Below are 14,194 nucleotides of genomic sequence, written 5' to 3' on the forward strand. Positions count from 1 at the left end.
CTCATCCCTACCCTTGGCAGGGGGCTTGGGGGAAGAAATTTGCAGAGGATCCTCTGTCATCACCCAGTTCAAGGGCCAGGATTTCACTCTGACAGAAAAGGCCAAAGGGCTTCTGCTACCTCTCTCCAGGGATGGCATCATGCCCTTGGGCACCTCTGCCAAAGCAGCAGGCTCTGCTTCTTCCCCCAGGTTACCTCCTTGGGCCTGCCACCCCTGCTTATTCCCCTCTAGCTTCCTGGGACACATATACTCAGGGAACATCATCACTCTTCAAGAACTTCTTAAGTGTAATCAAGAAATACAAACACCAGACAAAAACAGGTGATCTTCACGTTTCTGGGCCTGTCTGTCTACTTGGCTACCTACAACGACTTTGCAGGAATGACAGCTGGAAACATCTTTTGCTCATCCTTAACCAGCAGTACAGCATGAACCCAAAAGCCTATAATCCTGAAGAAAATCTGGGGAGAGGTAAACACTTTCCTTCTCTTAACTACATGTTTTTCTCCTTTGGCACCTCAAGAGGCAACACTGACAGACAAAGAAAATAAAACTGGGCTGAAACATCTCTGTGCGCTTCCCACAACCTGCTGAACTCCCACCAGCCCTGTGAGGCAGCAAGCAGCGACACCTGCCCTGGGAAGATGCCCATAGCTTGTGGCCATACACAGTTCTGCAGGGGCTATTCAGTGAGCCACCGTCTTGGGTGCATTCATGGATGAGTGTTTGTGCAGGTCCCATGGGGCAACCAAGAGCCAGGAAGGGGGTGTTGGGAGGATCTGAGCTGCCTGTGGCCAGAGTTGCAGACTATGTGGCCTCCAACAAGTAAAACAAATTCATCTAGGAAGAGCAAACAGGTTTTATAAGGTTGCAGAGCTGCTAGGCAGAAAGAAAGTGTAACTCCATTATTTGGCTTATGTGGATCACGGCATGCGAGCCGTCAGCACCTTGAAAGAGCAGGCTTATGCTACCAAGGGGAAGGCGGTTCATGAGCTCTCTCAAATTTTCAGATACTCAAGCTGGCTTTGGGATGTCCTACCTGGGGTTATCTGGAAATTGCCCTTTATTGTCCCCAGTTTTCTATGCAATGGATCTGTTTCAGCAATATCAGACCTCCTGCCCCTGCCATGGCTGTGAGCATGTCCTTACCACATGTTCTTTCTCTCTTCTGTCCCTGTGATTCCATGCCCACAGCGTAGCCTCTCTCCTTCCATTTTCCCTTGCTGGCCACTGCTCTTCTCTCTCCTTTCGAGCCTGGTATCACTTTCCCTCTCCAGACACTGATACCGTCATCCATCTCTCTCAAGATTTTGTTCTGCAGTTTTTCAGTCCAGATCACCTCTTTCCCTGCTGCCCCAGGGGTTTCCCCAGAGCCACCCTCTGACCCAGTCAGCCCTGTCATCTCCTTCCAAGACAATTACTCCTTCTGTTCATGGACTTCAGCCTGCCCTATGCTCCTAACACCAAATGGGTTGGCACAGCAGTGTGCTCAGGTCCACCCAGACTTATCACCCTAGGGCAGACTTATTACCGGCCAGTTTTGACGTAGGAGGAACTATGAGCGATGAGTTACAACGGAGATAAATTCCTCGCCTGTGGCTTGCGCTTTCCCTTTCCCAGCCCTGCATGATGTGACTGCTGCAACCTGGCTTTAACAGCACAACCCCCCGTGTGATTCCTCAGCAGCCCATCACCCTTTTGCAAGATGTGAGGCAGACACCCTCCAGAACATCCTTTTCCTCCATGGCCACTGCTGTGAGGAGGCTCCAAAGTGTGGGTGCAGCCCCCATCATGGCGAGGACAAACCTCTGAGTAGCTCACAAGTGGCCATGGGGGCTTGACGGCTGCCCGGGGGCTGGAATTCCCTGTCTAGATGTGCTCGTCTGGAGGGCAGAGAAAATGACAGTGGCAATGCAAGCAAAATGCTTCTTGATGGTATGTAAGTCAGCACTGAAAAATTAGAAAGATGACCAAGATCAACATACCTGTACCTTTTAAGGTATAGATATAGAGACAGCACCGCCCCGTGAGCCAGATGTTTGACTGCTGTCAGCAGATTATGGACTAAATACTTCTCAGGGAGCATTTTGGTGACGATATAACCCTGAGCAGCCCTGAATGCATGGCATTTTTGAAATCCATTGCAGAAAGCAGCACGGTGGTCTTAAGATACCATCATACTGGTTTTTTAAACCGAGTCATTCTTAAGTTATCCAAGTTCAAAGTGCAGAGAAAGAAGTACTAAACATTTTGTAAGGCTTGCAACACTCTCACTTCCCAGGTTAGATTCAGGTGAGTAAAAAAAGCAACCGCTCAGAAGCGCTTAGCCCTTGCTTTCCTAACGTCCCTCTGCTGAGAACTGAAAAGGTAACGGGCTGGCCGCAAAAAATAGCTGTAGCTGTGCCTTTTCCGGTTTTCAGAGCCCAAAACTCCTGCTGAGGTACGGCGACCGGCGCTGTTGAACCGACCAGACCGTGTGGGACTTGGGGGCTCTGGAACCTGTGAGCTAAGCCACAGATCGCCAAGTCCTGCCAACAGGGAAAACTTCTCATGCTTACGTGGCTCCACCGGTCGGTCCTTCAGGTGCCAGGACCGGGCCAAAAAAAGTCTCCAAAGCCCGTAGCAACTCGGTCTGGGGTGGCTCTTGTGAGAGGGAGCCGGGCCGCGGGGAGGCTGCGCTTCACGGCCGCGCTCGCCCCGCTCCGCCCCGACAGCGCGCCGGGCTCTGCAGCCGGCGCCTCCCGGGGCTGGTGCGGGACAGGCCCCCGCCCCGGGGCGCGGGTCCCTCTTCCGGGCACCGGCCCGCCCGCCTCGGGCTGCCGAGCGGAGCCGCTCGGGCGGCAGGGGGGGCGGGGGGCACCCTGCGCTGCAGTACCGCGCCTGGCCGCGCACCGGCAACCGCCCCCCGCGGCGGGGCTGCGGCGGCGGGGAGGGCAGAGCGGCGGCGCGGCGGGGCGGGGCGCGGGGCGGGCGGCGGCGGGGCGCTGCGCGGCGGGCGGCGGGCGGCGGGGCGGCGCGGTGCGCGGCGGGCGGCGGGGCGGTGCGCGGCGGGCGGCGGGGCGGTGCGCGCCCGCCCGCCGGTGCCGCGCGGGGCGCTGATGCCGCGCGGGGCCGGTCGCGCCGCGGGGCGGCGGGGCGCGCAGGGCGGGCGGCGGGCGCTCGGCCATGGGGCGCGGGATGTGGCTGGCGCTGCTGCTGGGCGCCGCCGCCGCTGCAGGTGGGTCGCGACCGTCCGGCGCTCGGCGTCTTCCGTCCTCCGCAGGCGTACGAGGTAGATACGGGGCCGTACGTGCGTGTGTACGCGCGTGTGTACATACACGTGCGTGCACGTATATCCGCGCGTGTGCACGCACACGGGTGTGTGCGGGTACATAGGCGCGCGCACGCATCGGGTGTCACACACGCGTGTGCGCGCCGCATACGCACGCGTACGTCCGTGTCTGCACGTATCTGTACACACGCGCGTATGCATGTACCTACGCATATATGTCCGTGCGTGCTGTGTGTGCCCGTGTCCGTGCGTGCTGTGTGCGTAGGTGCGCGCGTACGCGCGTGGAAGGGCAGGAGCACGGGAGCGGGCCGGGGCGGCGCCGCAGACAAAGAGGGGTCAGGGCGCGCGGCGCGGCGCGGGGGCCGGGGGGGCGGCGGGGCCGGGCGGGCTCGGCCCGGGGGCTGCGCTCGGGGCAGCCGGGAGGCGACACGGGAGCGGGGCCCGGCCGCGGAGCGCTGCGGGGAGCGGCTGCGGGGGGCAGCCGCGGGACGCGGAGGGTGGGCGCTGCCCGCTCCGCAGGCGCTCCGGGGCGGCGGTGCCCGAGCCGTCGGGGCGCGGAGGCGGCAGGCGGGCCGGGCGGGGCAGGGCGAGGCGGGCAGTGTTTTCAAAGCCCCTTCCCGAAGGGTTTTCAAAGCCCCTTCCCGCAGCACAGACAGTTTGCGCTCAGATCTGCCCGCTGCGGGGTCCTGCCGCTCCGCGGCAGAGACAACTGGGCATAAACAGTTTGCATAACGCTTCCTCGGCTGGTTGCGAGCCGAGTGCCAGTTTTCTTCTTTGAAAAGAAAAAAACGAACCCAGATGGGAAATAAACATTTAATCAGGCACAAGATACAAATGAAACATCACAAGGCAAGTGTTGCTAAAATGCTTAAGCTGGAAGCATATGATTTTCCATGGATGTTTTACAGGTGAGTCATGGCATTCGCTTCGTGCTCTCGTTACTGAAGATCCCAGTCCGGTGGCATGTACAGTGTGTAGAATGGGAGTATTTAGTTGGGCAGACTCATTAAGCACAAGTAAGGAAAAGCACCTTTTCCTGGGCTGTAGCAGAGCAGTCATGAACTTGTGGCTGGTGGCGTGGAAATCTTTATGCTCTCATTTGTCCTTTTACTGAATTCCTGTGGCAGCCAGCATTACGCTAGAAAGCTGTCACTTTTCATAACATGCGGTACTCTGCATCTGTCAGGCAACTCTTTCCCATTCAAGTGAAAACAAACACCCTCTCAAAGGGGGTTTCCTCACCCCCCTTCCTGCCCCTGGGAGCCATGTCTGTGTGCCAGCGGCATTTCTCAAATCCTGCTGAAGCCAAGGTCCCTGGCCCCAGGTAAGAGAAGAACTCTCTGTGCCTGGCCTGAAGACAACTGCAGTCAGTGACTGTGTGTGACCGGGGCTGGAGCATACCAGGAGCTGGGAGCAATTGAATACTCTCAGCTCCCAGAGTCTCACGTGAAAATTTGGTAGCCAACCCCTCCTGGCTGGCCTCAGGAAGAGCTTTGCCCCCCACCCAGGGACAGCTACACCGAGCCCTGCCACCACCTGTCACCAGGGAACCCCCTGCTGAGCAGGTCCTCCACTGCCTCCCCCGGGGTGGCAATCAGTGGTGTGCAAAAACCAAAAGGACCTGACAACCGCAAAAAATAATATTGACCTGTCTTGGGCTGCTGACAGGGCTCACTGTTCTTCTTACCTCTTCCCAAATCTGCTTTGCAACCCCGCAACTGACAGAACCGCAGTAAATGTTCATCTGCTTGTTTAGCGGCTAACTGCGCTGTGTTACACGTAGCCAAAGAATCCAGGAAAGCTGCCAAAGACATAAATTAGACCAACTTGTGGCAAGCCTAACTGATAATATGATAATAACACTTACTTACCTACCCCTCAGGAGAGCTGTGTAGGTTAGTTAATGTTTATACAACGCTTTGAAAAGGATGTTCAGGAGATGTAAGTGATATTACATTAATTTTACAGTCACGTTTGTTTACTTTTCTAGGGTAAACGTATTCTGCACAGTTAATGTAGATCATCTCAGGTGTGGTTTTACGAGGTCTCCATAGGAAGCTAACTTGACTGAGCATTTTTTGTTCACTAAAAATTTTGCAAGACAGTTTAGCTGGTGAAATCCAGCGGCTGGATTCAGAGGTGCTATGTAATGGGTGCATAACAAGCAGTGGTCCACATCTGTTCTGAATAATTGGTATAGAAAACCTGTATAGACCTTTGGTGGTAGAAATATTTTCTTTCCAGGGGGTTTCTTGAGGAGCAGAAGGAGTGGGGAATGCTGTCAGGCTCTGAAGGGTTAGCCTCTGCTAGCGTGTAATATAGCTTAATTGCAACTATGACACTGTAGACAAAAGCTGAATAAACTCCAAATAAAGGATTTATTGGATGCTAGACTGAAACGACCTTTGGACATAACAGAGGTGCCAAGAAGAAGCCAAAATAATTGGTGCACAAAGCTGACTATGTGTGATTGGCCAGGTGATAAAGGCAACATTATGTACCTCAGATGGTTTGGCCTGCCCACATCCAAGTCATCAAACCTTTATTTTTCTTTTTATGTTAGACAGTTATGGTCAATCAAATACAGCCTTGACCTACTGTTACATTTATTAATAAAGACGTGGAGAGCCCCTAATCAAACATTCCTGCACCAGGAGGGTTACATTGCAGATGGTTTCACACCAAACCCCATGGTGATTTTTTTTTTCTTTGACACTTTAACTGTGGATTTTTTAATCAACAAGGCTTCCAGAGAAACTTGAACAAAACCCACAGAGCCTCAGCTATGAGGCAGCTTGCCAGCATAATTTCGACCAAGGATTATTTATTTCCCGACACACACACACACACCCCTCTTACACACATCAGTGACAGCCTTCCCAAACTTCAGTGATGCTTCAATTCAACCATGACCTTGGCAGCAGTTTGGGACTGTGGGGAGAACTGGCAACTGGCATAGGGACGAAGGGGTGGGAAAGGGGTAAAGGTTTGAGGTTATCAGTGTCAGGAGATACTCCTACCAGCTCTTGCACCCTGACACCCAATCTGCTGCATGGTGAGCTTGGGTGCAGCCATGCTGTGCCCCACAGCCGTCTCCTGGCCTCCCACCAGCATGCTGCCTTGGCTACCCCAGCGTTGCTGGCAGCCCGTCTTTCTTGTGCTTTTCTCCCCTTCCCTTGTACCACCTGGATCCCAATGAAGGCCTTGGAGCAAGGGTGGCACGGTCACAGTCACTGCCTGTGAAACCTCAGTGCTGCTCTGGGTCCCTCGGGGTGGGAGGGTGAGGTGGAGGCATCTGTCCTGCCTGCTGACTGCTCTGCTCTGCAACTCTTAGTAGGGATTTTCCCAAATGCAAGGAAGCCCTGAGGGTTTTTTGGTTTGTTTTGCTGTTGTAGACACACTGAGCTCCATGGAGGGGAGAGCTGAGCAGCGGTTCCACGCTGTCCCTCAGCCCCTCCGGGGCTCGGCAGGTACCGTCAGCATGTGGTCTTGACAGGGGCAGTGTCCCTGAGAAGTGCGCCATGGGGCGTATCTGCTTCCAACAGCGTGGGGTGTCATCCCCTGCTCTCTGCCTTGCAGGTCTGGGCAGCGTGGTGGGAGCGGTCAGCCCCTGCGAAAAGGCCTGCAACCCTCGGATGGGCAACCTGGCACACGGGCGGGAGCTGCGGACGGAGACAGCCTGTGGGCGCCATGCCACCGAGCCCTTCTGTGCCTATGCCGAGGATGCCCAGCGCCGCTGCAAGCGTCCCACCTGCGGCCGGTGCAGCAGGGCCCACGCGGGGCTGGCCCACCCCCCCGCCGCCATGGCCGACTCCCCCTTCCGCCTGCCCCGCACCTGGTGGCAGGCGGCCCAGGACGCCCCCCGCGAGACCATCCGGCTGGACCTGGAAGCTGCCTTCTACTTCACTCACTTGATTGTGGTCTTCAAGTCGCCCAGGCCGGCCGCCATGGTGCTGGAGCGCTCCCAGGACTTTGGCGAGACGTGGAAGCCTTACAAATACTTTGCTGCTAACTGCTCGGCCACCTTCGGGCTGGAGGATGATGTGAGGCAGAGAGGAGCCATTTGCACTTCCAGATATTCAAGTCCCTTCCCGTGCACCGGAGGAGAGGTAGGTCTGCCTGGGTCGGGAAGAGAAAGCCCTTGCTCCAGCCCCCTTTCCTTCTGCAATCTCCACTCTGGCATTTACCCACCTTATTTTACTGCACTGTCATCCCTTGTCATCGAATTTATTTCGATGAATTAGCACAATTGATTCCTAGGTAATGTAGGCATTGCCCTGCCACTCATTTTGCTGAGCTCCTAATTCCTGTCTTTTCCAAAACCTCCTGTCCCCTCACCCAGTGAAACCCCACACACAACTGCAAATGAGGCAGATGATGCTGATTCCTCAGGAAAGCCAAAGGGAGCATTGCCCTTAATGGTCTTCTCAAGATCTTGCAGTCTTGTGGTTTTGGGGGGATGCAAATCAGTCTGATTTGGACCAAAATGCAAGTATGTTAAGATTAATGGTCACCAGATTAATTTTTAATAATGACCGCCTTCACTGAGAAGTAACTGTGTAACCAGTCAAAACAGCTGCTGACCACATTGAGTTATGGTTCCCATAAACCAGAGTAGCCAGGTAATTAACAAGCTTAGACCTCATCTTTCTTTTTGTCTTTTTTTTTTTTTTTATCCACACTTATTGTCATGTGAAAAGATCTTGAAAAAAAGAAGAAAGACATTACATTCGCTAAGAGGAAAAATATATGTGAAAAAATGCAATTATTTTCAATGTCAGAAACAGCAGATAATAAGTCATGCATTTGGAGGTGCTAACAATAACACTGTTCCCTTTGGTGCCTAAGCCTGTCCTGCAGTGCTGGAGAACCTCCCCTGGGTGCCACAGCCGTGGGGTTGTCCTCCCTCCAGTGTCCCCACTCGTGGGGACATGTCCCCAAGTGACCAGCTCTGGACTTTTAGAGGCTGCTCCCTCTAGTGGCCTAATTTAATGAGCTTGTCTGAAAGTTTAATCAAACTTTAAAATTCCCCTCTAACATAACACAGAGCAAGGAGCAAATCTGATTAGTGAATCGGGGGTTCCGTTATATCATGGTAGTTTCTTCTGAGAACTGGTTTTGAGGTGCAAGCCCGGTCCTTGGAGACCAGCATTCATGTCTGAGAAAAATCACCTGTTCAGACCCCTTTGCAATCATTTGGGGTCACCTCTAGCCATGCTCTGGCTAGGAAGCCACCTTGCAGAAATACTGAAAGCTGTTTGCTCACCAAAGTGTGTCTCTTAGCTGCATCTCGGCTAGGAGAAGCTGCTCTGTGCTCTTGTCAGCTCTGAAACAAGGATCTCCAGACCTGCCAGACAGACCCAGGATAGTTATTTCATTAGCAAAAGGTTTAAATCAGATGGTTGGTGACAGAATGTGCTATCTTCCTCTCTTCTCCTGCCTCCCTTTTCTTGTGCCCCCAAAAAGCTGCCTGAACTTCCTTTCACAGTGAAGCACTTAAAAGGGCTTGTGAGAAAGATGGAGAAAGACTTCTCAGCAGGGCCTGTTCTGACAGGACAAGAGATGACGGTTTTTAAACTGAAATTGGTTTAGGCTGGATATAAGGAAGACTTTTTTTACTATGAGGGTGGTGAGACACAGGAACAGGTTGTGCAGAGAAGCTGTGGATGCCCCATCCCTGGAGTGTTCAGGGCCAGGCCAGATGGGGCTTTGAGCAAACTGATCTAGTGGGAGATGTCCTTGCCTATGGCAGGGGGCTGGACTAGGTGGTCTTTAAAGGTCCCTTCCAACCCAAACCACTCTGTGGTTCTGAACTGGGGCTCACTACAAAGTGGGACCTAAAAAAGAAAGGCTGCATGTACCCCACTGGGAATTTTCCAGGCCCTCAGCACTACTGCCAGCCTCTGTGTCCCAACACCAACAACTATGCCAGCCTGTGACACAGGGCAGGGACTGAAATCTGTAGCTCTCAGGCCAGCCAGTGGGACATGTCTGGGGTACTCTGACTTGCATGCTCCTTTTTCAGCTTCCCCAGGGATCGTTCTCAGGGACAGCAAATCCAGGGCATCACTCAGGGCAGTACTTGCTTCGTTTGTGCTGGGCCCCACATAGCTAGCACCCCAGTGCAGTTTTCAGTGTGGTCACCCCAGTCATGTACCTGCACACCAGGATGGGGGCTGCACCCAGCAAGAACCTGCGCAAATCCCAGCTTCGGGCTGGCTCCTCTACAGGTTGGTGCAATGCATGAGGGAGAATGATCAGCATCTTGTGTGTAGAAACCAATGCCTATCTCAAAAAGAAAAGGGATTTGTTGGTGTTTGATGCATCCGCAGTTGCATGCTGTAAAAACAGGGTATTTACCTAGCTTGCTCCTGTGGGATCTCTTCTTTTGGCATTGCTTTAGCCTCTGTTATTGCAAAGAAGCTATAAAAGTCAAGAGCATGTAATTATGCTGGGTTTTAAACAAATGTTGAGTCCAAGGCGCTGGAGCTTAGAGGATTTTATTTGAGTGGCACACTGCAGTTCCCTGCACTTAAACACCACTTTTTACCTGCAACGTAATAACAGCAGCTGTCTGGTGACCAGATGGCAAGCTGGATGCTTAGCAAATATGACATTTAATTTATTACAGGGAGCTACATTCCAGCAATTCTTGTAACTGCCAATAGCAACATGTATCTCACCTAAAGAAACATCGGAGTTTTGTGTTCTGTTTGGAGTTGTGTTGTGCTTTACTCCCACTTCTGGTAGCACCTTATTTCAGACACATGGAAACAGTAATTTCACTTGAAACAGTGGCTTCGAATATGCAGTCATCTGAAATGTCCAGGTCTGAAGGGCAGTACTTAATTGCAGTTCAGTTGCCAGGGTGTTTTTTTAAACCACAAACATAAATTCTGCAACTGCAACTGGACTACGTTTTAAACTTTGTAGAGTTTTTTAACTGAGATCTAACTACTGTAACTCGTGATCCAAACTTGTATCACACCATCTGTGTAGCACTTTCTTCCACTTCAAACATTTCAACGCCACATGTGCATTTCCTGGCACAGAATCAGGATTTTGCAGGACTGTGAGGTCTCTGGGTGCTGCTGGAAGCTGGGTCATTGCTGCCCATCCCCTTGGATGAGCAATTTGCCTCAGGGGAGGCCTCGGGAGATGTCGGCTCACCCTAAATGTCACTGGAGCTTGGCACAGCCCTGAGTAGCTGGTTGGGCTGGTGGTTTCTGGCTTTAGCCCCCTGCAAAGAGCAGGCAGTGCTGATCCGCCTGCATGTCTGCCGATGGTTACGGTGCCTGCGAGCCCTGTTTCAAGGCAGTAGCATGCAGAAGCCCATAGTACTCACTCAGGGGCTTACAGCCTCTTTTTAGTAAATCACCTGTATTAATTTGGAGCAAAGCTGTATCCGCTCCAGTTTTCATTGAAAAGAAAGGTCAGTTTTTTTCCATTTCTTCTGCCCTCGTTTATCAGGAGTCATTCCTTAGATGCCTAGTTCAACTCTTGCGACAAAAATCCTCCCTCATCACGGTTTGCCATGATGTTGATCTTGAGGAGATTTATGATAGCACAGAAAGCACTGCCAGGCCTCTGGGTTCATTTCAAAGGTCCAGAGCTCAGGGCTGGTGGAGAAATCAGAGATGCTGAAATGGCTCTGGGAGATGCCTTTCATCTTTCTTCTGTAGTCGAGCAGCTCTGGGCTTCCCTTTGTGGTGGTGGGACTGGGGTGGTGGAGAGCTTTGGGAGAGCAATCTGTGCTCAGAGGGTGGGACTGTGGCTGTGGTCACCCAAGCTGGATGCCACCACAGCGGTGGGAGCCAGAAGAGGTAATGTCACATGCTATGTGTGGCACTTGACAGGTCTGCTGGTGGGTCGGGTCACCTAGGCAGGGACTTGGCAGGTCTCTGCTCTTCTTTGCTACCTATGACTGATGCTGCAAAACCACAAGGTGTGGGTATCCTCTGCTTTGGATGCATCTGAGTCTTTCACACTCAAGCAGGCATGAGCTGGAGGATCAACAGCTCAAGGGTGGGATTAGGAAGGAAAGGACAGAGGTTGAAGGCTGCATGGCACAGTACTGGTATCAGGAACACTACACTGATGCCCCAGGTTTGGCCTTAAAGGCTTTCTTCGTGGAAGTAAGCATGAGTTCATGGGTCAGCTCAGAGACTTTGCAAAGCTGAGCCCCATGCCGGAGCAGCCTGGTTGTAATCTGGCCTCATGCAAAGAAGAATCACCACCACTTTCAGCAGCCAGGAAAGCAATGACTTCTCTGCAAGGATCCAGGAGCCAAACAAAACAACTGAGCCCCTCCTCAGCAGGGAACAGAGGAAAAGGGCAGATTGCCTCCTGCCCTGGCATCCCCCAGGCACTCACTGCATCCTGCTCAGAAATCCACCCACAGGCTGGCACTGCTTTCAGAAGCACTTACTGTTCAACACCTAGGGCCAGGCTGTCCCCCATCATGGGATCCGTCCAGTAGTATGGGTGAAGGAGAAGCAGGAAGGAGGAGGAAACCTCAATACAGCCAACCCAGGTTTCCATCAAGCTTCAAGCATCTGCCAGTTTGAGGGGTCAGATTTGCAACACTGTGAAGGGGACAAGAAACTCCCCTATCAAGGAATAATTTCAGATCAGCTGCATGCAGAGGGGCCACCAAAGACTTTCCCCATGTTTAATTTAGTAAATTCATTTTTTTCACAGCAGCAGTTTATTTAGCATAGGCAGAAACCTTTAAATGCTGGCCTTATGTCATCAGTGTTTTAACAGAAAGGCTAGGGCCAAATTTTAGCCTGGATTATACAAGTGTGCTACATATCCAGAGTATTTCCACAGTTTTACAGGGTGTAACCCTTCAGCCACATTATTGCAAGGGAAATCAGAACTGGATTCACCAGCCAAACATAATCTGATCTAAGTAAACAAGATGCAGAAACAAACTTAGTTTCATGCTCAGACAGGAATGCCAATTTTATTAGTATGCATAAAAGGCTGTCTTCCCTCCCATGGTTCAGATCATATTAATTTTTCTTCTTTTACACCCTAATCTTAAAATTATCCTTGGCCTGAGATCACTGTTAAGGGCTCATCAACAAGGGGCCCTCAGCAGATGTTAATTCTTTAACTGTGAGCGAGAGTGACTGTCCACTCTGCAATGCAATTATCTCATTCACTTTACATTCCCATCTGTGGTCAATTCAGATTAGCTCGCCTGAGTGTCCCCATTTAGACAAGCTCCAGGATAAAAGGACTTACTGAAGCAGAGTCTCCTTGACAAGATTTTAGTAAATTACTAACTTATTTGAGTGTTCATCTATTCAGAATACTGCTAATAAATCACTTGGAGACCTCAGCTATTGTTGCTGCTTGCTGCTAATAGGAGAGGCGTATTTGCAGTTTGACTATATTCCAGCAACAAATTCTAACGTGCTTTTAACTTTTGAAACATCACATACCACTGGTTTACTGTAGGGTGTGTGTCTTACTGAGCATTTTATTGATCTCTTGTGCCTTCTGTAGCAGAAAAACCTTCAAATGTTTTGCCTTGCGCTGTTACTGCATGCAGCCTACCTCTGTTCCTTAAGGATTTGGACACCAGTCCTACTGATTCTACCTGAAATGAGCTGTGTAGAGAAGTAAATTGTGTCCTGCTACTCAAAACTTTGGCCCTGATACACAGTGAGAGGAACTGCAACACTTGCTGACACAAACAGGAGTTAAAGATGCTTGGTATTCTTTATTTTGGAGCCCTAATTTTGGGTTGTAGAAACACTCTGTTGCAGCCTAGAAGCTTTTACCCATTTTTTTGCCTGTCTTTTAGGCCTGAATAAGCTTGGGTTTTAAGCTTATCATTGTTGTCCTGAAATGAAGCTACATCTTCAATGCTCTCATCTCATGGGTCATGAGAGATTTGAGTTGTCACTTGCAGGACTTGGGACTCCACAAAGAACCTGGGCAAATGCAAGAATAACCTCAAAGCAGCCTGGGACATCAGCCCATTACAAGGCTGAAAATGGCTTTTTTAATCATCCTGTGCCACTGATGTCTGCACAGACAGAAAACAAAGGCCCAATTTGATGAGAAGGAAAGAGGGATCCTGGCTGGTGTTCAGCAGTGCTCAGGACACGTGAGGACATGGGTAGGGAAATATGTTTTCACGTCCCATCTCTACACTTTGTAGAAGTGCTTTTTGTAGGACAAAAACCCCAACCTTTAACAGCATCTTCCTTATCATTCTGTCTTTGGAAAAGCAGGAATAGTTGAGCTCTGCACAGAAATGCCACGTGCAAAGGAGAGTCTGTTCAGCTAGGGGCCAGGGGTGATGGGGGTGACGGCCAGCCCCAGCCCAGCTCTTTGCATTATATCAGTGAGTTTAGCAAGACATGGGGGCATTATTTCATAAGCACAAGAATAATGATGATTTCTAGGGGAACAGGTAATGAGACAAAGTAAACAAAGTCAGGCTGCAGTCAATGAAATTATGTAGGAACCTAGAAATCCCAGGCTGCGGCAGCTGCCTATTCAGTGCAGGGTGGCTGGGGAGGGTTTGTGAGAGTCAAGCAGGACGTGTGCCTGCCACCCAGCGTGGCACGGGGCTCCCTGCTCACGGCAGCAATCGCAGCGACAGCACACCAGCAGGATGCTGTCCCCCACCAGCTGACGGCTGTGGGGAGGTGTATCTCTTGGCTTGGCCCCCAGGCTTTCCCTCCTGGCAGGGAAGCCCGTCTTCCCAAGCCCTGCGTAGGGTTTCCACTGCCTTTAGCATAGCGGGCCAGAGGGTGGGAACCTTTAAATAAGGGGGCAGCAAAAAGAGGATTCGGGGAAAAAGGTGAAACCTGAACTTAGGTTTTACCTGTGCCTGGGAGGACAGGAGCTGAGAGCAGCTCTGGGTACATGTGGAGACAAACCTTTGGTCTCCAGAGAATA

At 51.7% G+C, this 14,194-nt stretch overlaps 1 protein-coding gene across 7 annotated transcripts in view; it reads left to right on the plus strand.

Annotated features, from left to right (window-relative positions):
- Nucleotides 1–3,063: 3,063 nt before the first annotated feature.
- The window catches only part of NTN4 (netrin 4), a 51,184-nt gene continuing 40,053 nt past the window's right edge, over nt 3,064–14,194 (plus strand). Inside the window, exons 1-2 of one of the 7 annotated variants that reach the window (XM_056341413.1) lie at nt 3,064–3,271; nt 6,851–7,380. In XM_056341413.1, coding sequence (XP_056197388.1) covers nt 3,166–3,271; nt 6,851–7,380 — 636 coding nt within the window. In that variant the 5' untranslated portion in view covers nt 3,064–3,165. Of the gene's footprint in view, nt 3,272–3,690; nt 7,381–14,194 lie in introns of those variants that run through there. The other 6 variants (XM_056341415.1, XM_056341417.1, XM_056341412.1 and 3 more) reach the window with 6 other exon arrangements.

Source organism: Falco biarmicus, chromosome 5 (genome assembly GCF_023638135.1).
Source record: "Falco biarmicus isolate bFalBia1 chromosome 5, bFalBia1.pri, whole genome shotgun sequence".
Classification (NCBI taxonomy): Eukaryota; Metazoa; Chordata; class Aves; order Falconiformes; family Falconidae; genus Falco; species Falco biarmicus.